The 22,735-nt window shown below is 41.6% G+C and overlaps 1 protein-coding gene across 1 annotated transcript in view; it reads left to right on the forward strand.

Moving 5' to 3' along the window:
• Positions 1–22,735, forward strand: part of Reps (RALBP1 associated Eps domain containing) — a gene marked incomplete in the record, with an annotated part of 26,168 nt that continues 3,433 nt past the window's right edge. The window contains 11 exon segments of the mRNA XM_022800063.2: positions 1–1,204; positions 1,427–1,598; positions 1,835–2,015; positions 15,219–15,870; positions 17,014–17,374; positions 17,771–18,053; positions 18,491–18,948; positions 19,242–19,695; positions 19,958–20,434; positions 20,751–21,059; positions 21,995–22,735. Coding sequence (XP_022655798.1) covers positions 15,619–15,870; positions 17,014–17,374; positions 17,771–18,053; positions 18,491–18,948; positions 19,242–19,695; positions 19,958–20,434; positions 20,751–21,059; positions 21,995–22,160 — 2,760 coding nt within the window.

Genomic DNA, 22,735 nt, shown 5'->3' on the forward strand with positions numbered 1-22,735 from the left:
GTGCATGAAATGGGGTTTAAGGGGGCTCTGTCATAGTTTCGTAACGTAGCGTGTCTGCCCGGTAAACTAGGGATCAGGTAGTAGCCTGGGCTCGAATCATGGCATATATACAATTTGTCTCGTACTGGGAGACAGTCGTTTGACAGAATGGCAGTGCCGGCTGTAAGATTTGAAATATTTAGCCACAGGTATAAGGTATAAATCACTGTTTTTGGGCATCAATGTCCAGTGTCGATTTGTAACCACGTTGTGTATTGGCCTATGAGTCGCTAGTTCTATTGCAAATTGTCGTTGACACCACTGCCGCCGCTGCTGTGTCGTTCCCACCATAGTTGAAAGAAACGTGCTGCTAACGCCAACATCGCTGCTTCTGCAGAAATAGCAGGCGCTTTCTTGTTTTCTATCTGTATTACGGATTGTTTCAGTCCATCTCAGGTGGTTATGTTAGATAATCAACGTCAGTCATCGTTCTGCATCTGTGTCGAGGATCTGTCGGCCTCATACCTTGTGTGTATTATTATTAATTCCTTTTCTGCTGTTGTAGGGTTGCTGTCTGATGTTAAGCTGGCTAGATAGGGCAGTTGGTCTGCTTTCGCTCTCTCTCTCTCTCTGTCTCTCCTCTCTCTCTGTTTTCCTTTAGCAGTCGGCTGCTAGCTGGTGCTGATGACGATGTGAACGACGACGATTTTTGCCACTGCTCCTGCCTCAACTAGTATTGCTAGATAAGTAAATACATAAAAAGGAAGTTGAATGGATGGATGGATGAACGGTTGCTATACCCGGAGCAGTGAGCGAGCGAGTGAGTGAGTGAGTGAGTGAGTGAGTGAGTCAGTCAGTCAGTCAGTCAGTCAGTCAGTCAATCAGTGAGTGAGTGAGTGTGATGGTGGTCGTGCGTTAGTGATGTGGGACTAGCCGTGCTAAGAGGAGTGGAGCCACCATCAGGAGCTGCGGTGTGCTAATCGGTAGCAGCAGGAGCTACAGCAGAAACGAAACGAGGGTCGCTATAGAAGCAGCAGTGATGATTATGTCGGTGGCTGTGATGGTTGATTGTGGTGCTGCTACTGACTGTGGTTGTGACTGCTGTCTGTGCCTACGTTTTGGCCGGATGGGGTTCTTCTATTAGATGGTCATAGCTGAATAGTGGCTGCTGAAAACAACGGTGTACTGTAGACATAAGTGACATCTAGCTAGTGAAGAACGCTGCGTAAGTACTGTTGCTGAGAATAGAAATGACGTTGAGTAAATAAGTTGCATCCGACCGGTAAATCATGTCGACGATCTCCAATCATTGTTACGTATATTTGTATATTTCAGCCCTCGGCCCTTCAGTCGGCAGACAGCCACTGAGAGTCAATCACTGTCTTTTCCGTATTTCTAATGTTTCTGTGCTATGTGGATATGTCTCTGTTATAATAATCATAATAAGTGGGTTGAAGGTTGTGGCCACCCTCTGCCTGCCTGTAGTCGACACCTGTTGTCGGTCGCTTGGGACCGTTTTTGTTTCTAGAGAGAAATGCAATTTATGGGAATCTCATGGTAGACATCAGTTCGTGTCCAGTCGACGAAGTGCCGCGCTACCGTTGATGACAGACAAACAGGTAAATGAGTTAGCGACCCCGCTTGTTTGTTAGTGCGCTTGCCGAAAGAATGGAGCAATAGAAACAAGCGATTGCTACATAGGTGCTTGTGGGAAGTGTGTATGTACAATATGATATCGAACTGTATATACAGAGCCTGGACCACCTTTGTTTATATAATCTGACAAACTGAGACTGCCACAGACTCTTGAAAATAGGTCTATAAGCCTCCTCACTGCGGTCACTTTCTTCCTTAGGCCCTGCCAGTTGCAACTGCCAACGCTGCGCTCTCGGAACTGAGATCCGAGAGGTCAATTTTCTGCTGCTGATTTGTCACGGTGCCGATCCTCCAATGTTTGAGTCAAAACGATCCCCAAAGCCAGCAGAGCACTTGCCAGGTGACGGGAACTGCTTCACTCATTGTGATGAGATACAGAGGTTAGATGTGATATTATGTGTTTAAAAATATGTGTGTACACACATAGAGAAGGCGCTTGTAAAGCATAAAACAAGTGCCCAGGTGAACTGCGAAAAAGCATGGCTACATACGATTCTATGCTGCGTACAGTTCTCAACAATAATAAAGATACAGCAACCCGAACACGAAATAGTGATAATAGCATCGCAGCTAATGTCCCTTGTTCTGCATTTCAATGGATAAATGATCATACCCCGCTTGATCGTTTTCTGGGCTGCTCTAACAGCCGCTACAGAGAATACTGTGCGAACTGCCGATCTCACTGTGATCTTTGGACGGGAATGATGGCAATGCATGAGGCTGTTAGTCAGGGGTACACCAGCGTGTCCAATGCTATTGTTGGATGGCCATTGAGTAGCAGTTATCATGATGGACGGACGAATCCGACAAATTCAATGCCCGTAGGGCGACTAAAAATAGTTTTGTGCAATATATATTTATATATATATTTGTGTTATAACGCTATTGAAGCTCATGCGTTACAAAAAGGTAACCTTCTTCTTTCTTCTGTCCTAAACCCTTCCGCTTAAGAGAATGGACTCCATTAAATGGAATGCTGTCCCAGTGTTGCCACTAAATGCACAAATCTCTCTGGTGGCCCGTCGCTCGTTGATGGAGGGCGTGTACATATATCGATATCAACTGCAGAAAAAGGGTTAATACTGTTGCAACTATTCGGACGTTCCTGTGCATATGGATCTGTTTGGCTGTAGACTTTAGAGCGCGCACATAATTACGGCCTTACAGCTGTACACTGGAAAAGGCAAAAACGTAAACAAATGCCGAAGGCATCCATTACGATACATTTTGTATTTAAAGAATGCAAACAATATTCTCTTATGTTTGTGCTGAGCTAGGAGTAAAGAACTCGTTAGTCCTATGGTACAAACGATGTACGTAATAAAATTGGTGATTCACTGAACTTTTAGGCGAAAATACTGTGCCATTGACGGGCGAGAGGTATAATGAACAACTGTATCATGACGCACAATATTGTGTTCAGTGCAGCCGTTCAATAAATCATTTTATGAAGCGTTTTCCATAGATTAGCAATGATAATGGTAGGTGCTTGTCGCTATCGTACCATCGGAAGCTGTCTTAGCGGTCAACCCTACACAAGAAAACTTAGCTTTTCCTTGGTAACTTAACTGTATAGTGGGAAGATACATATATCCATTCAAGCGTTTAGTGAGCGCTACGCAAATCTCATTCGGCCTTTGCTAGTTCCTTTTGGACCGACACATTCTCGAGACCTCTGAACTTGTTGCTGAACTAGGGAATAACTTTAATATGACAAAGGTATTTCCTGACAAGGTTGTCGACGTCTCACGTAATTTAGCTTTTTTTTTTTTTAAATCCCGAGCCGAGTCGGCAACCAGCGTTCAATGTATGTCTGTGTGTATGAGCGCGATCAGGCGTTATCATCATAGAACGCCGATGGCTTAAAGGTTCTGGAAGTTAAGAGTAGATCCATGCCTCGCTATCACTTGTACTCTGTTCATCCTTTAAATCTGAAAATGGATGCTGAAACATGGATTGGCTAGTCAGTGGCGAAAATACTTCATTGCGTACTAGGAGAATGACTTACCTTCACTAATCTTATGTACTCCATTTTTTCTTTCGCAGTGATTCTCTAAGTCTAAAATCGTGAAAAGTTCGGTACACGCAGAAAATAAAAAAAAAAAATTGAACGTTAATCACGTAATATCAACTGGACGATGCTGAAGTTTTTTTTAGGTCCTAGTGAACCATTTTCCAAATAGCTTTCTTATGATAATTTATTGAATATATCCATGCTAAAAAAAATCATTCATGAAGCCATATGCTGGTTTTTCGTAAAAATATAAACGTAAACGAGTTCGTTTCTGCGATTGTATGTTTATATGCTTCTACTTTCCGTATTCACCTAGTCGTCAGGGTTGAACTCATTAATAAATACAATAAAATAGCATCAATAAGCATCATCTAAATATGACATCGCACTATTAGTGAGTCCTTAGGACGTAGGTTTCAGACAGGACAGACACTACAGTTAATTACGATTTATACGTAATACTGGCCTCTATGTTTCGTGTTCCGGTATCGCCATTAGGCGTTCCATCAGAGGACTCGGTAGCAAACTGTGTGTCTATGCTCGAGTTCGAACCTAGACCACAACGTGTTCTAAGATTAGCAGGCAAATACATTACCCACTAAGGTATCACAAGAATACCTATCGGGCCACAACTTGAGAATAGAGTCAGGTATACCAAAACAATATAGGGAGACGTCGTTGGCTATTGTAGAAGTATTAGCGTGATGTTGTGATGCAATCTAGTTTCTTTGCTGATTGCCTGAGTGCATCCTATTTAGCCCTTCACTCGTTTAATGGAGTGCGATGGAAGCTTGACTAATGTCATTATAGCCGTAACCTTGATTTGCATGTCCTATGATTGCTTGGATATAATAGATCGTGATGTTTTAGTTTTTTCATTAGGAAAGAGAGTTGTTACTTGAATATTTATCTGACAAGAAGGATATCTCGATTTATAGATTCGATCTCATTCACGATAAGCGAGAATTCGTAATTTTAGATGCAGATGTTTCGGTCGATCGACCGGCAATTGCTTTTGTAGTGTTATAAGTCATTTTTGCCTTTTTCCTTAGCCGTGCAGTCATATACCAATTCTTAATCTCAGAATCATTGACTATGATACTGTAATTGAAGATATTTTCATCTGAATAACCTTCATAAGTGTAAATGCATTTAAAAATATGTCCTAAATAAAAAATGCAATACAAAACGTTCATTCAGTAATCTTTTATCGAATTTAAAAATGTTTAGAGAAGTGATTGCAAGGACTTCGGCTTATTTAGAAGGTACGAACAAGTTGACATTGAGAAATCTCTTGCAACGCAGACACTGTTTGAATTCATTCACTATTTCAGTTTGTTATATTAAAACATACTTTATAAAAGTTTAAAGTTGGCTAAAATTACATCATTCCCGATGGGAGGAAAATTCGGTGCGTAAATTGTTTTGGCAGAACTAGAAAAAAATAGTTGCTTTAATCAAAAGCCAAACTGAATTTGTGGTTTCTTTTAATTTCAAGTTGTAGATCGTCCGTCCATCGCTCAAACGATGCTCAACGAACAGGGCAGTCGGCCGAAAATCTAGAGATTTAAAGTGCCAAAATTAAAATCGTTTTTGTTGAGGAGATTCAAGCTTGATTGACAATATGATAGAACTCGTTGAGCTACTCATGCTGCGTTTTCAATTCGTCTCCTAAAGAATATCAGTTGACGCTTTTATAGTCAACCGTTCATCAGGCGGAAGAGCAATTAGCAGTAATGCGACGACAACCAGGGTATATGCTTAATTCGATTAGCTCTAGTTAGGCTTTGTCTTAGCGACGTGAATACTAACATGCGTATATACATATCTGGAGGGTGAGCCATGGGCAATAGGACCTATCTAGGGATTTTCTATTCATTCGAAAACATTATTTGATCAAAAGCAGCCATTAAGAACTAAGTTGGCTTTTTCTAATTAAGACCTGTACATTTATTTTGCGGCTTAAGTTCATGATTAATTATATAAAAAAGATGAGAAGGTTGCCAGTGGCTGTGTGCTAGAGAATGCGTATTTTTATCTCTATTTTTTACTATCATTTAAGTTGGATTTAATCAGGGTATACCGGAATTTAAACGAAATCGATAAGTATACAGCCACGCTAGAAACGTCAAATGATAATAGCACATGGAAATGGACCCGAGTATTCCACTAACACGAATTGAATATCCAAGTTTTGAAGGTTTAGTGTCTATCAACAATCTAAGTGTTTTTGACGACAGAAAAAAGAATAAACTTTTTTTGGTAAATCGTAAACCTTTATTTTAAAATAAGTTTTAACATGTCGGGTATTCTCGCTAAAGAGCAAATTTCTACAGAAGAGGAGATTGCGTTGTATGTGTCACGGAAGTTCAGATCTTTTGGAAATGCTTGTTGTATATCGGCAGGTGCTATAACCAAAGCCATGCACTCTCTACATCTGTATTTTACTGTATTTCAAGTGCAATCAGCCTTCGTAAAACTTTGCTTTGCATTTTAATATCATAGACTACTACTCATTTTACAATATTCATTACTGCGTTATTTTGGTAAGGTAAACTTCTAGCTGTTTTGGGGATCCGATCGCAGTCATGATTTTCGATCAGCATAGAGTGGTTTCTGTGTTGGGGATCTTAGACGTATCATCTGTCTGTAGCTGTAATTTTAATAAAGCCTTCATTTCTAGGACAAAATAACATCATTGAACTTCCTAATCAAGTTTTTTGTAGGGTTTGTCACCTCTGCTCGGATATCATGGAACTGTCCCGCTTGTTCCAGCTTTTATTATTATGGCTTTTAATACCGTTCGTTGTACGGTCTATATATTTCCGTGCCCGTTCTACTATTACATTGAGTGGTAGCCTTTCTGCTAATGCGGTTCTATTGCATTTAGCCTCTATCTAGTGCCCAAATTATTCAGAACCACACAGTCTTGAATGTCTTCCTCCCTCCGCATTGTTTCTTTTATCGCCGCTTCTTATCGTGAGCTACTATGAGTCTGTTTACTACTTTGTAGTAGCAATAATAATAATAATGAGCTGTTGTCAACATGGCTGTTTGCCGAACCCTCCACCGCATCTCGCGATAAATCTCGCTCAATCCAGTAGGTCCCATCCAGTAAGCGCTGCACCTATAGCACAAGAGGAAGGGAGGGAGAGGAAAAGTAAGTGGCTGACTGAGTGGTTCCGTCGCGACATTGATATTTTTTGGCTGCAGAAGCAGCAGCAGCAGCAGCAATGGCAACATTGCCGTACGACCAAATCTATAAGAATAGCTAAGGCGAGCAGGTTTAGTGACTTGCAATCCGGAGATATTCGCATACACACACAAAGTATATAATGCGCAACGCCCTGCGAGATGATATAGAGAGCAATAGAAGGGAGATTTGCAAGTCGAAACAAACGAATGAATTATCCAGGGCGTAAGTGAGAAGGCATAAGCATCACGTATTGACCCGGCATTACTGACTCTATATTGATGTGAGAGAGAAATTGATCTTAGCGTTAGGCTCGGGTGGCTATTATTGTCATCAGCATTGCTTATGTAAGATCAGCAAATGCCGATGACACGTAATTGCCGTTGTGGTGCGCAGCTGGTACCGATTAATTGCTGTGGAGAGACAAAAATGGCGTGTTAAAGAACTGTCACGAAAAGCAACAGGATAGGACATTCTTCTCTGAACCTACTCTGTATCTCACATGGCGACTACCTATCGGAGGCTCGCGCGGATTATTCGAACGTTGCCTTTAGATAAGGATAACAAAACAAAACATTATGATTTCATAGTCAGAGGCATTTACGTGTATTGCGAAGGATTTTTTGCTCGAAAGAATATCACCGTATTATGGACCCGATATTTTCAAAGATGGCTGTCAACGTGTTGTGGAGAGCACGAAATAATTTACAGGATCCTGTGTGGCATTCAAGAAATGTCATTACAAACTAACATCAGGGTGAGTCATCATTTAATGCATACTAATACACGCAAAGTCTGTGCAATTAATGCGTGGACCCTCAGTGACAAAATTTCCTAAGCCATTATGTTCTGTGCGTATTATATGCACATTGTTAGGTTCCTACGTTTACCCTTGCTGTTACTACTGCTAGAGGGAAGAAATAAGTAACGTCGCCCTGGAAAAAGGCCGCTGTGAAAAATTGCTCATTCACTGCTGCTCCTATTTAGCTACTTTGGTTTCTTTTACGTTTAGTATTGCCGTAAAGCATTGCTTAGGACAGCTGCCACAATCCAGCGTAAGATAAACCGTGTATCTCCCTAGGGAAGATATCGAACATAGACGATTTTGTGTGTCGCTAGGTTTAGTGGCCAAACATGTTACTCTGGCACCATTACGGGGACGCATTGCTGCTATTAAAAGGAAATAACAATTCAATTGTAATTGTGTGCGTGAACTAGCTTCACGTGGTGTTGTTCTCGCTGATACAGTACTTGGCCGTACTGGCGTCTATGCAATAACACCAATAGAAGTGTGCCATATACGCAGTCCTCTGCGAACTGCCCTCGTGCGATTTGAATTTCTCCGTATTTTGACTAATTAGAGTCTAGTAGATCATTCCAGCTAAGCAAGTGTTGCGGCTAATGATGTCTAGTTTGCTTAGCTAGCAGTATTGAATTTATAGTTCGATGGACTCATTACAATGGACGGGCGTTGTTTTTTGTAAAACCTTTTCTGTAAAGAATCAAGTAAGGTGTTCATGTTTTAGATTTTTTGTGTTCTTAGCTACTCGGTGGGCTTGTTTCCTTTTTGGTATTATGAAATATAAGTAATTTCCAGGTAGCATATTGGATAGCAAATGGAGTGAGGCTTGAACTAGGCTTTTTACATAGCTGGAAACGATAAGGCACCCTGACATTGTATTATAAAGAATATCTCTTATTGCCTTAGGGTGACGTATATCTATTAATGAAAAAGCTTTGTGTGACGGCATTCGCTTGCTTCTTTTGAATATTTTTTTTAAAGAGGGGATCTAATTTACTTCTTTTCAAGGTATTGTTAAACCAAAGTAACCCAATTCCCGTTTATCGGAAATATAACCTTTAGGTTTATGGAAACTAAAAACATCCCTATTTGTATTTCACCTAAGCTTTGTTTTAAGCCAATCAAAAAGATATTAATTCTATTTTTTTCATATGTACTTTATCTAGCAGGCATTAAACAGGTAAGGTCTATTCATTGATTACTGTTTCAGCTATATTTCATTTAACAACTTGTATATGACTTTTTTATAGTATAGGTTTTTGGCCAAGTTAGTTCTTATATCCGACGATGTCAATGTACAGTCGTATACTGAATTATTGTAAGAAACGTATTTCCTTTAGTGCACCGCCTTTTAGTGCAATTAATAAGTTAAAACCTTATTTGTTTGTGTTGGTTATACAGGAAAAAGCAAGCTTTTAAGAAAAACATTGTAGGCAAAACTACGTTAATATTAGATAAAAATTTAACAATTCTGTCCAGGAGTGCAACGACAGATCAGCATATGGTATTCGTCACTGTAAATATTAGATTAAGCTGGCCACATGTGTCGGTCAACAGTAATTTTCACAGCTGCTCTAAATCCTTAGCAGGAAGATATCCACGTATTAGAGGTTGTGGAATTCTAGTCCAGGCCTAATTTAACCTTGCGACTACCATGACGACGACAATCCCGGTAAAATTTGAATTCATATGCAAGTTTTAAGGCACAACTTAAGCCTTTCCAAAAATTATAATACTATTGACTTTCGCAGATTTTGTTATCAGAAAAGGGCTATATCAATTTTTTGTTTCATGTCTTTTTTCTCACTAAACCTATTTACACTTTTTACATACCCTATTCCTACGCGCTCGGTCGGACATTGAAAAAATATAATTGTTTTTATAATTAAACGTAAGTTTGCAATAACGCTTCAATATTAACGTATATAAACTTATAATACTAAATTCGCAAACGTTCAAATTCACCAGTGGCGGTAGATCTGGTGTTAATCACCCTTATCGGCACGCCATAGACAATTAAATAATAGGCATTCTTTTGACAATGAATCATGAGCTATAGTACAGGAGCTAATACCAGACAATATCTCTTGAGCATTAACCACAGCACATGATGGAAATTTCCAAACGTATCCTTTTTAGATGGACAGAAGTGTTTACCAAGTATGTGCTTCGCTCCTTTGCTCGAGAAACTGCTGTAAAACCCTGTCAAAGAACTCGCAATCGCGCGAAGTGCTGCACTTTAACTTTCACAAGTTCCACATTCGATTCAAAGAAGGAGCGCATGAATTGTTTTTCTCGAAAAGAACTATAACACTGTGTAGGGATTTCCTTATGATTCGCAGTGGAGCTATAGAAAAAAAGTCGGAAAACGCACCCTTCAAATATAACTCCAGGTAGAAAACAGTTCCACTTTAATCCTAAAAAGCGTTTAGCTGTGGTAGTATTTATAGGCATATGGTAAATGCAGAAAGAAGATGAATGCAAGTGGCGTGTTTAACTATAGACACAGAAAAGGCTTAGGATGACAACGAAAGGATCATGCGGAATGATTCTTCTCTTTTTTCTTGAACGCGTGCCGAGGTGATTTCAAGCCTATTCTGCTGAGCCTACATATGCCCTTTGATCTTTTAGTGTTAGCTAGTGCTTAGACAGATTGTGATAGACAAACACCGTAGAAGCTGACGTAGCATTTTATTGAACATATTTTATCAACAATCTTATTTATTAAAATGTATCTACTTCACCGCACTTTATTTGTGGAAATAATACTGTTATTTCTGTAAACACTAAAATGTCACAAATAACAAGTGTTCGCAAGTTTCGTACACTCGAGTCTGTGTAATGTGGAGGCAGAATAGTGGGTTTTACGATTGCTAGGGGTTGGTCTGGTGACATCGGCCTAAATATCTGCCTGGGTTAAGTTGAAAAGGTAATTAATTTTTCAACCTGAAACGTTGTTTCACAAACTGGACTTCAAGCAGAACTTCTGCTGTAATCCGAAGCAGGCTGCATGAGCGACAGATGCTATTAAACACTTGGTAGGGAGCACTTACTAAAGGCAAAAGCTGCGTTCTCAAAGCTGATTCTGATGCCTACGCAAAGTTTTATAGTGACTAGCGCTCACCCGGAAACACATATATGGACTCATTTGGTGAGAGAGAATCATTGAATGCATTTTTATGTGTGTAATCGTGTATATGCACGTTCATAGCTGAATTACTACTAGGGTTACTAGCCCGTCCCAGTTCTGACTCCAACCTCGAAGATCATCCGGAGTCTCGTGAGGTAACTTGAAAGTTGGTCTATAAAATTTTCCATCGTCGATCTATTGAGCCGCGCCGAGCACCAGATAAAGGTTCCCGTTTTGGTACATTCTTTGTCGAGGCTAACGTCTCTGAATGACGTTGGAACAAGGCATACCTGGATTGCTTGTTGGCTGCTCCGCGCTCTTTTCTAATTTTTGGCAACTAAGACGGAATCAGCTTCTAGGTGCTTCAGCATCCCACGGTTAGCATCCACCCAACTACCCCGAAGTTTGATACCTGGCAGGCGCGAGTTCTTTACCTCAATCTCAATCTCAGCTTCTTTTCGGCCTTACTTTTGCCACCCGCTCCCTTCTTGTCTGCTGTAAACTGAGTAGATGAGTAGGATCAGTAGGAAAACAAGCCGTTGGACGAGATTTACTCTGCGAGAAACATAAATAGCGCTCTCAAAGTTTACTCAGCAACGCGCAGTATACTGGGTAGTTCATCACTATTACCTGTTGTCTGTGTAAAATAATGGGCCGTATCATTTCTCTAGCCCTTGTATATACGGTAATAAGCAATAGTGCTGAACCTGCTGTCGCTGAGTTGAGCCTGCTAAGATGCAACTCGCTTAGTGCGGCGAGAGCTTTGTTTTCGACCTCTTTTCTATTTCTATCCCGCGCACACCCTCGTTATTACATGAGTGACTGTCGATCGCTATAATGTTAGTGCTGGTGATGATAATGATGAAACGGATGCATCAAGTGGCAGTAGTAGAGGTTAGTACTTGGAAAAAAAAAATTTTCTCGCGAATCCGCCTTTTACGACGGGTCGAGGATGGTTACGCCAACTGATCGGCCCATGGACTCATCTACAGACTGCTAGGAATTACTAAGTTAACGCATATGCAGAAGTTCGCTAAAATAGCGAGAAACGAAATGCAACGCTCTTTCCATGTGTTGAATAAGCTATAGATGCTCTATGCAGCGCCGGTCATAAGCATAATTGTGCGGGGGGTAAGATCACTTATTGGGTATGTCGTGGCGTCTTTGCCGCTTAGCAGCAGCTCAGCGACGAGGCTGTGCAGCAGGCGGATTCGTTCGTTTGGTTTCTATTTTGTAACCATACTACTTCCTACAAGTAATATTTATATGAGCGACAGTTTATTTGTAAAATAGGTATGTCGTACTCCATCTCCATATGTCGGTTATGATGACTGACAGAAAGCCGTCGGCAACCACACTGTAATTAGGTGACGCGGTTGTTGAGCGATCATTCACAGGAAGGTTTATTCATGCACGGTGTATCTAGATGCCGTACAAAAATGTTTCAATCAGTCTGGCTATATTGGAGTTTATCGAAACCAAAAAAGAAGTTTAGTCTACTATATTTATCTCCATTCGCAATATTGCATCCGTAGTTGTCTTTATCCAAGGCAGTAGTTCTGTTGTACGTCCAGATCAGGTTTTTTTTTCTTTTTGCTAAATTCAGGGCATGCGTTTTTGTGTGATCGGTAAAATTGAGCTGTTGATGATGTTGCTGATAGAAACGGTCCTTTGTGACCGGCAGTAACATTTGCTTGATTTTCATTATTCTGTCGTTGCTGTTATGTTACCGATCAATATTCAATCTGTGATAACCGAAAAGCATGTGTATGGCCAAGCTTTTCCTTACTAACTTATGTCGAATTCACGTAACGGTAGATACCTCTTTTTGAGTGCAGTGGCAACAAATACTTTGCTTATCAACACTCTATGGTCGTATATTGTGAGAATATTATAAAGAATCCAACAGGTTTTCTCGCTTACATTTATTCATAAGTACTACATTCTTTCAATATCGTACGCATCCGTAAACTATAACATACCTGCTGTGAAAACAACTTTATTGAGAACTTGCCCACGTGACGTGTGGAAAGGTGCTAACCGAGCAGAGACCCATTCGGATTAGCGCAAAGCGTTGCCAATATGGTCCGAAGGACACGATGCAGGGAACATGTTTAGGCGTATAAAATGTTTCGTGTGGTATCAACATTATTGGAGAGTGCAAGTGATTTGAACTTTGAGTGTCTTACGTGTATATATTGAAATTAAGCAGACGGGTACTACCAGCTCAACGTATATTATTTCACTGAAAGCGTTTCGTAGTGAATAAGAATAGTTTTCGCGGTATTTTCTTCGATGGCGATTGCTTATTATCCCTACTGGTATGGCTTCTACGCGCTCAAAATTGTTGTTAGCAAAAATGTTGTCAGCTTAATTTTATGAATAATATTAGATTTTTTAGTTTTATGGGAGGATTTTAGGCATGCATTATAAATCCTACAGTACGACATTTATGTTGTTATCAGACCGACTTAATAAGCTTTATAAAGTCTGGTAAGTGGCCTTCGCGATTTCATAATGTGCGCGTATGTCAGCACTTGTTGACGTCGTTTTAGTGTGAACGAATTATGACGATAAACAGTAACAGTCTTTGATCAGTTAGTGCTACAGCTAAATTTACATAATAATTAGAATTAACGTTGAACTGGCCTAAAATCAAGCCGTCGGGCGTGGTCGACCTGACCACACCCGACCACAACGGAATCTGATCTTTTGGATGGGATACTTCAGAGCTATCAAGAATGCTTTCAGCTTATGAACTTTTTTTAGACAGTGAAAAAATAATTTCTTTACGGAATTCGAGTTTAACGTAATACAATCGTACCAAGGTTAAGTGAATTTTGGCGATTCTAATTTTGATATTACTGAAAACCTGAATCGTGCAACAATTCGAACATTCAAATGACTTGCCAAACGGAAGGTTGTCAACTAATCTTAAATATTCCGTATGTAACCACAGAGTAGGTAGTTTTCTTAAGTAAGCCCTCCAAGTCCACTGGCTAGATATAAAACTTACTAGGGCTGTTGGTTAGGTATCTAAGCTAATAATCTTCAAGCGATATCAGCGAAAGATTTGTTCTTAAAGGACAAGCAATATTACAGTGATATTTTTGTGTATTCTTTAGGCTTTACAATTAGATAGGGATTCGGTATCAGTTACTGGAGGGTCTCTCCTTTCAATATGAACCTTAAGCATTGACTATGCGCCTCAAGCTGGGTCACTTTGAAGCATGGCTTATTTAATTCCTAAGAATTAAATACATTTAGCTTTGATAAGATAAACTACCGTGATTTTCATACGTTAAAGAAGTAAACAAGTAATTTGTTGTCATTATTGTTTTTAATAATACTAGTATCATGTTGTTACCGACACCACCATTTGTCTTTTTTTATTTTCTGCTTATTTTTCATTTGAGGATACGGGACGTATTGGAAAAGAGATCATCGAAGCCTATATATCAACACAGCCTATTATAATCGTAGGAACTTCTGCTCGCACATTCACCGTCATACCATTTATCATACCATATAGAATAAACAGAGTTCATGTATACAATAGGTAGATTTGAGAAACATTTTGTTTGATTTAGTGTACGGGCTACCTGACTGGGAAGCTGACTACTGATTTATCCACAAGTGGAATAACTAGCTTTCACGTTCAAATTTAAAGAGATCATCTGGTGATTGTTTACGGTGAACATGTCTGATTCTTCCTAAGTCTATTAAGCCGAAACAATGTGCAAATTGGTCGTATGGCGAGAAAACTGCAGTGAAAGCTTACACTATACGGAGGACTTCATTGCACTCAGAACATTTGCTCTTAGCTTAAGAGAGGTTGGTGCAAATTGCACACCCTGGCACCCCTTCGAATTACCCCTTTTTTTTCGCATACACTTCGCGGACTTCTGATAGCGAGCTGCGCTATGGTACTATATAGCCATGCCAATTAATCACTGTGTAACCACACATGTGAGATGGTTCTCACTAAGTACTGGATATACGTCACTACGGCTGATTGTGTACCATGCATTTGATCCGTTCGAATGAACCATTACAAGAATCAAAAGGGAACGGAGAAGAGATAATTTTTCAAGTTTGAAAAGAATTCTCCTAAACGACAGATTTGTAAAATTGAGGAGGTAATGAATGCAAGTGGCAAATTGCAAGAACGAACAGATCGCTCAGATGTGTCCGGGATATTTATGGAAAGTCGAATTTGTGAGTGGGTTAAAGAGACGAGCGTGAGTAAACATGTTCGAGTAATAACTCGACATTCCGGAAATTCACAGTCCACGATCTTTTTAAACAGCAAAACACAACGTTAAGAAAAGTTAAATGGTCATGTTGAAACATTTTCGAACAATCCCGTGTCGAGTATATGAATATGAACCACTCAGTGTCAGTAATAGATGTCATCGCTAAAAGTTTTCATGCAAATTTTCAGGAAGCACTGGAATATTACCAACACCAGCATCGTTCTGATCGCCGTCGTGTGTGACCCACATCTTAGAATTTACCGACTTCATATCACTAAAGTGTCGTCGTGCATATCGTGGAAACGCGCGGACGTTAAACGATCAACAGCTAGCAACCTGCTAATCCTCGATTGGAGGGTCAATACCTATCGGAGAATGCTTGTTACGTTTAACTGCTGGTAGCAAGGCCGGCGGAGGTGGCCTACCTTGAGGGGGTCGCCGAGGCCAGCCAAGGAACTCAAACGCAACGCCATCAATACGATCAAATAGATACGGGACCTCGCCACAGGTATAAGCGTGGGGTGGTAGTTGTGCTCGTTGGAGCCGTCGTTAGTCCGCTTGATTGTCAACCAGTCGTATTCCCCCCTGATGGACAACGGGGGTGCACTCGGAGGTGTGACAAGTTATCAACCCGCAGCGACGGCAGCGACCGGCGTGGTTGCTCCACCAGCCAGTGCCGGAGGCCTGTCAAATGGTGGTGTTCAATTGTCGGTTGAAGAACACGCCCTCTACGAAGAGCTCTTTGCAGCTCTTGACGTTGGCGGTGACGAACGCATTCAGGGCTCACAAGCCAGTGTTCTGCTCAGAGCAACCAATTTACCCACGGAGACGCTTCAACTGGTAAGTCAAAGAAAACTCTACTGTTTTTATTACGTGCATCACTATTTTATTCCTTGAATTTCTATTAAAGTTATTTTTCCTTATTGGGGACTACGTAATATTTCCTCATTTCATAACCTTTTATATCGCATTTGCTGAAAAAACATTTGTTTCTAGCTCCTGGCAACATAGGGTAAGTTAACGGTAAGTTAAATCTGACGGACTAAACCGAACAAGTTAACCCCACAGCTCTACTAGCCGCTCTTTTATACCAATAGTCGTCTTCAGAAAACAGAAGCAAGAGATACGTATAGCAACATACGTTTCTCGTCCGCCGAACGCCCCTTAGATTTGTCATATACAGCTTCGTATCCTTGCGGCAATACAAACAAAATTAATACAAATATGTATATTACAGTGACTATTGTAAGTAACCTATTCTACTGACAGCACGTTTTTAAATTGCGATTCCTATGGACATGTATCTAGGTACTAGTATATGAATGCACCCCAAAAGGCTTGATTGCCTCCTCTAACTCTGTGCCCCAATTTGCTGTTTGCTGCTCTCAGTTTTTCTGATGCCTGTGCTTACGTTATGGAATCAGTTTGCCACTGTAACACTCGTACGGGCCTTAAGCTGTCCGATCTTTGCCAACCTCCATCATCATGCGCGGTTTGCTGCTTTTTCACGAACTCTTTTCGTCTCTTGATAAGCCTGTCGACCTCTTACTTACACAGATTTCCGCCTGTGTTCACCTGACTGCATTCAGCCTGAAACTAGATTCCATTTTGGGCCTGAATTTTTTTCAGGAATTCGACTTTGTCCCTTCACTGTAATGTTTAGTGACCACGCATTCACTACAAGTTCGACGACTATTCGATTTGCTGTCGGCAACGTACATATGAAGATTGGGATTCGCTACCATTAAGTGTCCTCTCCATTCGAGTCTTGAATTCAAGCTTTTATTTGCGTGGGCTCTGGACCTGGCAATTAATTGATTGTGTTAGACCAGTAATAGTCCAATTCTTTCGAAACTTAAGATACCTCCAAACAAAAAAGATAATAAGAACTAACAATGTAAAGAAAAGTTCTTTATATACACATATGGAAAGAAATAGTTAACATGTGTGTTTCCTCTCGCTGTTTGCATCGTTTTTTTCCAGATAACGGAACTTTCCGGCGCCAAGCGCGTTGGACACTTCGGACGATCGCAATTTTTCCGTGCACTGAAGCTGATTGCGGGTGCTCAGAACGGCTTGAAGCCCTCAAGTGAGGTGTTGGCAGCTCCGCTCCCTTTGCCGAAGCTCAACATGGCTACAGCTCAGCATACAGCATCGACTCTACTTAACAATAATAACAACAACAATAACACAGCGAGTGCAAACAACTGCTATGGGGCTGGCCCAGGTGCTGTGGCCGACAGTCGGAGTCCGGAACAGCAACGGCCGCAGCAACAGCAGCAGGTGGGCGGCTCAACAGCTTCAGCCGATGCGGAAAAGACATGGGCAAGCTTTAACTGCTTGGGTAAGAATGAGAGAATATGGTTTTATCTTGCGCGGTATCGTGCAAAAAGACGCAGAAACAAACGTCCATAAGCACCTACGTACTCACAATCGGATTAGGGGAACAGCAGGCTCGAGCGATACTCGTTTGTTGTTATAATCCCGATGTAATTGAAATGTAGTCAGAAACACAGATACATACAATCTGGCCCAGAAAGCTATACAACCGCGGAATTTGGTTCCTTAGTGTCGTGAAGAAAAAACACATAATTCATATATATTTACTCAATAAATAGGACCATGTCTCAATAATGTTAACAAGAAACAAAATATGGCTAATATTAGTGGAACAGTTACATACTCTATGGATTTTGCTTTTATTACCTGTTTGACTAAATTAACAATTGTTTTTTTCTAGCAACAGACGAAGAGTGGTCGTCGTCAAAGTTACTTCTGCAACAGCTTCACACATCCTCTGAGGAGCACCGTCATTTGCTCGGGGGTACTGCGGGAGACGAAGTCGATGTCGAGACTGATTCCGGTCGGGCAGGCGAGACGGAGGACGGCGAAGATGGAGAAGGAATCTGGACGATCACTCGCGAACAGCGAGCTTATTATGTAAAGCAGTTTGCGGGAATGCAGAGCGATCTCGAAAGAGGCAGAATACAAGGACGGCAAGCGAAAGAGTTTTTTGAAAAAAGGTATGGATGCTATACCCTTGAACTACATAAAGGAGATTTGAAGGAGGAAGTTGTCGTCCGCCTTTAGTACCCTGTTGTTAAATGTATCGCTGCTAATATCTTCACGTGAAGGATCCACTATGACGATTAATCAAGTTGTGTTGAAGTACAGTTTATTTGCCTGTAAAATATACTGCGTTTACAGGTTTTATGCGCCTCTTGTATATAATAGGTATGTACCTCCACGCAAGTTTCAACCGATTTAGTCGACTCTTATCCGCATGTTAGCTCTTTTGGGTTTAGTGTTCTAAGACATATGCAATACCATTTTTCCCATATGCAATATGGGAATAAAAAGTGACTGCTAGGATGATCGTAGTTATAACGCGTATGTGCGTTCTTCTGTCTTTTCGGTACGCCTGGCGGACTATTATATAAAAAAATTGACTGTCTATTAGCCGTCTACCCGTGGCAGAGCTATCGCGAATTTGGCAGCTGGCTGATATCGACCGTGATGGCCAGTTGGCGCTTGATGAATTCTGCACGGCTATGCACCTAGTCGTATTAAGGAGAAACGGAATCCACCTACCAGCCCAACTCCCTCCGCAACTATTACCAGATATCCCTCCGTTGATTCAAACTAGTCCTCTGCCGGTACAACCGCAACATTCTCAGCCACTCGCTACAGTGGTCGGAAGTAGCGGCGCCTCTGCTGCCGGCAACGCAATCAACCAAACACAACAACAGCAACTTGATAGTAGTACCCATCATCGTTGCCATCAACACCAGCAGCAGCAGCAGCAGCAACAACAGCATATAAGCACGAAAAACAGCACGACGAGTGACACTACTAACAGCACCGCGGCCATGACGACGACGTCATTGGTCAATAGAGAGAGAGGAGCTGGAGGCCAAGGTAAGCTCTTCTGTCCTGTGTCCACTATTGACCTTTTGTTCATGATATTAAATACTGTGATGTCAGTACTCGTGACATTATAGGTGACGTATACGTAACTGATTGTGGGTCCGCTGATCTTATCGAGCGCAGATACCAACTACGGCCTTTGGGTCTGTGGATAGAGCAGTTTATTGAATTTTGATTAATGAGGTACCACTCCGCAGCTCAGTGGCTCAACGCGCTCTACTCAAACAATCAGCGTCCATTAACAGTTCAGCTTCAATAACGTGTTTCATCACGTGCCATTTTAGGTGTAACGTCTTCACCATTGACTGCACCGATAAGTCTCTCAAAGCAATGGATGAAATTTAGCCCGTCACCAACCTCTGGCCCCCTTGGGGTACAACAGAAACAGACACAACAATCGTCACAGCAGTCGCTTCCGAGGACTAGTCCTACCGCAGGCGAAGTGGGCACTGGCCCAGTATCGTTCGACTTCTCGACAACACTAGTTAATCAGGACCCGCGCATTTTGCACCCGGTTGCACGTCGGCCCCCTTCATCACCTGAGGGTCAGATGGGCGCGGGCGGTGGTGGGGCATTTAGCTGTGACCCCACCTCTATTCGCCCGACTGGCTCTATAGTGGTAGATGCTCCATCCGGAGGCACTGGTGGTTATGTTATTATGAATAACTCGTCTGAAAACGATCACGACGCACTCGACGCGCTTGAGTCAGGCGCGCCACACCTCATATCTACAAATAGGTGAAATAATGTATAGAAATGTACTAGTTAGGATCAGGAAAGTGATAGCTATAAATTTCTCACAAACCCCTGGTAACATATAAAGGTTTGTTTTATCCCTGTCGTATTATAAGAAAGAGTGGCTCGTTCTACTTGTACATTTTGTTGTTGTTGTTCGCGTCTAACACATATCAGTATTATATTTAATATAAACAGCGCAAGCGTGAAGATGTAAAAGAATAATGTATTGTTGTTTGCCTCTCTGCAATTTTACAACGTGCAGTTCTTTCTCCGCCCCGAGCACGGCGGACGCGTTGTTGATGTCCGGTATTGGGAGTGGCAGTGGAGGTTGTACGGTGCTAAGTGGCAGCGGAACTGGCGCAGTAGTTGTTGGAAATTCCCTTTCAAATGGCGGGGCTCGAACGCCCCTGGCTGCCAAGAAGGAACCACCTCCGCCGCCACCTCCCCGACCTCTCCCGGCACAGCACAGGGGACATCATGCCCGCTCCTCGTCGCTCGACCTCAATCCTCGCGCCACTGGCGGACACCCGTCATCGGGGACCCCTTTAAAGGGCCTTTTCCCGCCTGCTGTGCCTCCTCGCTCCTCGCCGGCCAACGGTGTCGGTGCGATCGGAGGATCCGGAGGCGTCGCACGAAGTCTATCTGGGGACAGCAGTCGAGGTGGAATTAGTCAGATCAGTGGTAGCAGTAGCAAACCCCCAAAGATCGGCGCCGCTGGTGGAGCTTTTCAAGTGTACAGGTAAATTAACAGTTGGTTCATCAATTGGCCAATTGAAACTCTTCTGCATTTTCCGTTTTTTTTCCGTTTTTTTCAATACCATACCAGATAGAAATCTACGAAATTGGGTTAGAAACGAAATTCATCGACAGAGGCTAAATACGCATGTAAGTATAATTGCCCATTGCGTTATTTTCGTAAGAGCACCTGCGAAGAAAAGGTCAACTACTTGCCAGCTGTTGCTTCTACCCTCCCCCTCTTCCCGAAATCGATCCTAAATTTGCCCTCGATTATCGCGGATGATTTTTACGTTCTTCTATCTATTGTACTTCCTTAGCGGCAAGACAAGAACAACAATGAGAAGTGAGGCTGCAGAACCAGGAGCTGCTCATTCAAGATGCGCTTCGGATTCCTCTTGCTCCTCATCGTCATCGTCATGTAACTCATCATATGAAGACCTCAGTCTTGATCCTACGACGGATGATGCTGCCATGCTGCTCGTGGATGACGACCATACGGAGTGCGGATACGTGGACACGGCCCAGCAAGCCGGCCAAGGACAACCGGCTGGACAAGGCATGCATCTTCACAGACCACATCATCGCAAGCACGAACTGCCGGATGCTATGATGGCTCAGTTTATCACGTGAGTTACCGATTTTTTCTACTTAACGAATTGTAATTTAATAATCGTAATTTCTAATGTTTAGGTTGATCAGTTTGAATTGGAAGGTTTTTTCATAAATCCGGAAATGGTATCTAATTTCATTTATGATGTCATAGTTATTAGATCCACCTCTCTTACAGCTTAAGTTCCGGATTTTAACCACTCACAGGCTTGCTCCAAATGATCATATTAACAGCATTAGTGAGCAGTGGACTGTGCCGTGTCGAGATATATTTAGTTTTCTGTTCAATCGCGCTCTATCCATAATAATCGACTGGGTTCAAATCTAGGCATTAGTTGGTCATATATGGTCGTTTCAAAAACTGCTCCTATTCTCAAGTAGTTAGCCCTGCACAAGCCGACTAGTGCGAAGCGGTCTACCATTTTTCTGGAAGACGTGCGGCCTTGTTTTAAGTATTTTAGCTGTCTACGGTTGCAAAACAGTTTACAGAAGCTATACATAAACTTCTTTGGCAATGCACTGGTCTTTCTGAAAAACGTATTTAATCCCATATAGTAGACAATGCCGTAGACTGTCGATTTGGTGTCACCATAGAAGTTTATGATCTCGGTGAGGGTTCGGATCGTGTAAGGACATTGAATAATAGTTGGTTGAATAAAGTGAAAAAACGACGCATTGTTTTTCAGCATGGCTGTGAGCCTGTCTAGATCGTCTTTACGACGAGCTTTTTCCAGTGAGACTGATTTTAAATAAACCTATTTGGTAAAGTACGGGCAACCAGTGAAAAGTGGTCCCGTTTTAAACTTGGCGCCACGCAGCAATAAACAAGCAAGATACAAGTATCGCTATACATCAATAGAAGCCGTAAAAATATGTATTATTTCACATTTATATGGATTCCATAACGACTCCGTTATTGATCAGATTTAACGTAAAGTTTCTTTGTTAACAGGGACATTCCTACGGATCGGGAGCAGCTCATTCGAGACATCAGCGCCCATCGGGAACGTAATGCAATGCTTCGTGAATGGAACCGTGAGTTACACGATGAGCTTCAGCAGCTCGTTCAGGAACGCCTATCTCTGCAGAGTCAAAAACAGCCGACATCAACGATTTAGACATGTGGTCGGCAGGGAGCATTTGGCGATACAATATCTAACAATTACTACTAGATTAAAGTGAAGGAATAGAGCTCAATTAGGCTCGAACACAAGTGTGCCTATATCTAATGGATAAGTACCAACCCATATTTGAATTGACTAGATGTGCCACTAAAGGTTCTGGTCAATATCATCCTCCAACGAGAAAAAAATTAAAAAAAAAAAGAAAAATCTGACGAAAATGTCCATGATGATTTTCATGAACCCGATGCTTTCTGCTTTCTCATGTACTGAAGTGGAATGGCAAATATGGGAACTGTAGAAATATCAGAGAAGACAAGTCGAAATGGTATATGTAGCAAGAGTCGTCTCAAAGCGACGCAAAATCAGGAGGTTCACGTTTAGGTCCTTCTAGCCATTAGTGACGAAAAAAATGACGTCTTATATGGATGAAACAAGATGTGAGACATAGCATAACGGATGTTGTCTGCGCGAAGTAGCACTAAATGGGCCATACATAAAAAATAAAAGGTCCACGCTTTAGATGAAAGTTATACCAATGACTAGTAAGAAACATACAGACAAAATGAGAC

This window comes from Varroa destructor, unplaced genomic scaffold, assembly GCF_002443255.2.
Source record: "Varroa destructor unplaced genomic scaffold, Vdes_3.0 BEIS01000003.1, whole genome shotgun sequence".
Taxonomy (NCBI): domain Eukaryota; kingdom Metazoa; phylum Arthropoda; class Arachnida; order Mesostigmata; family Varroidae; genus Varroa; species Varroa destructor.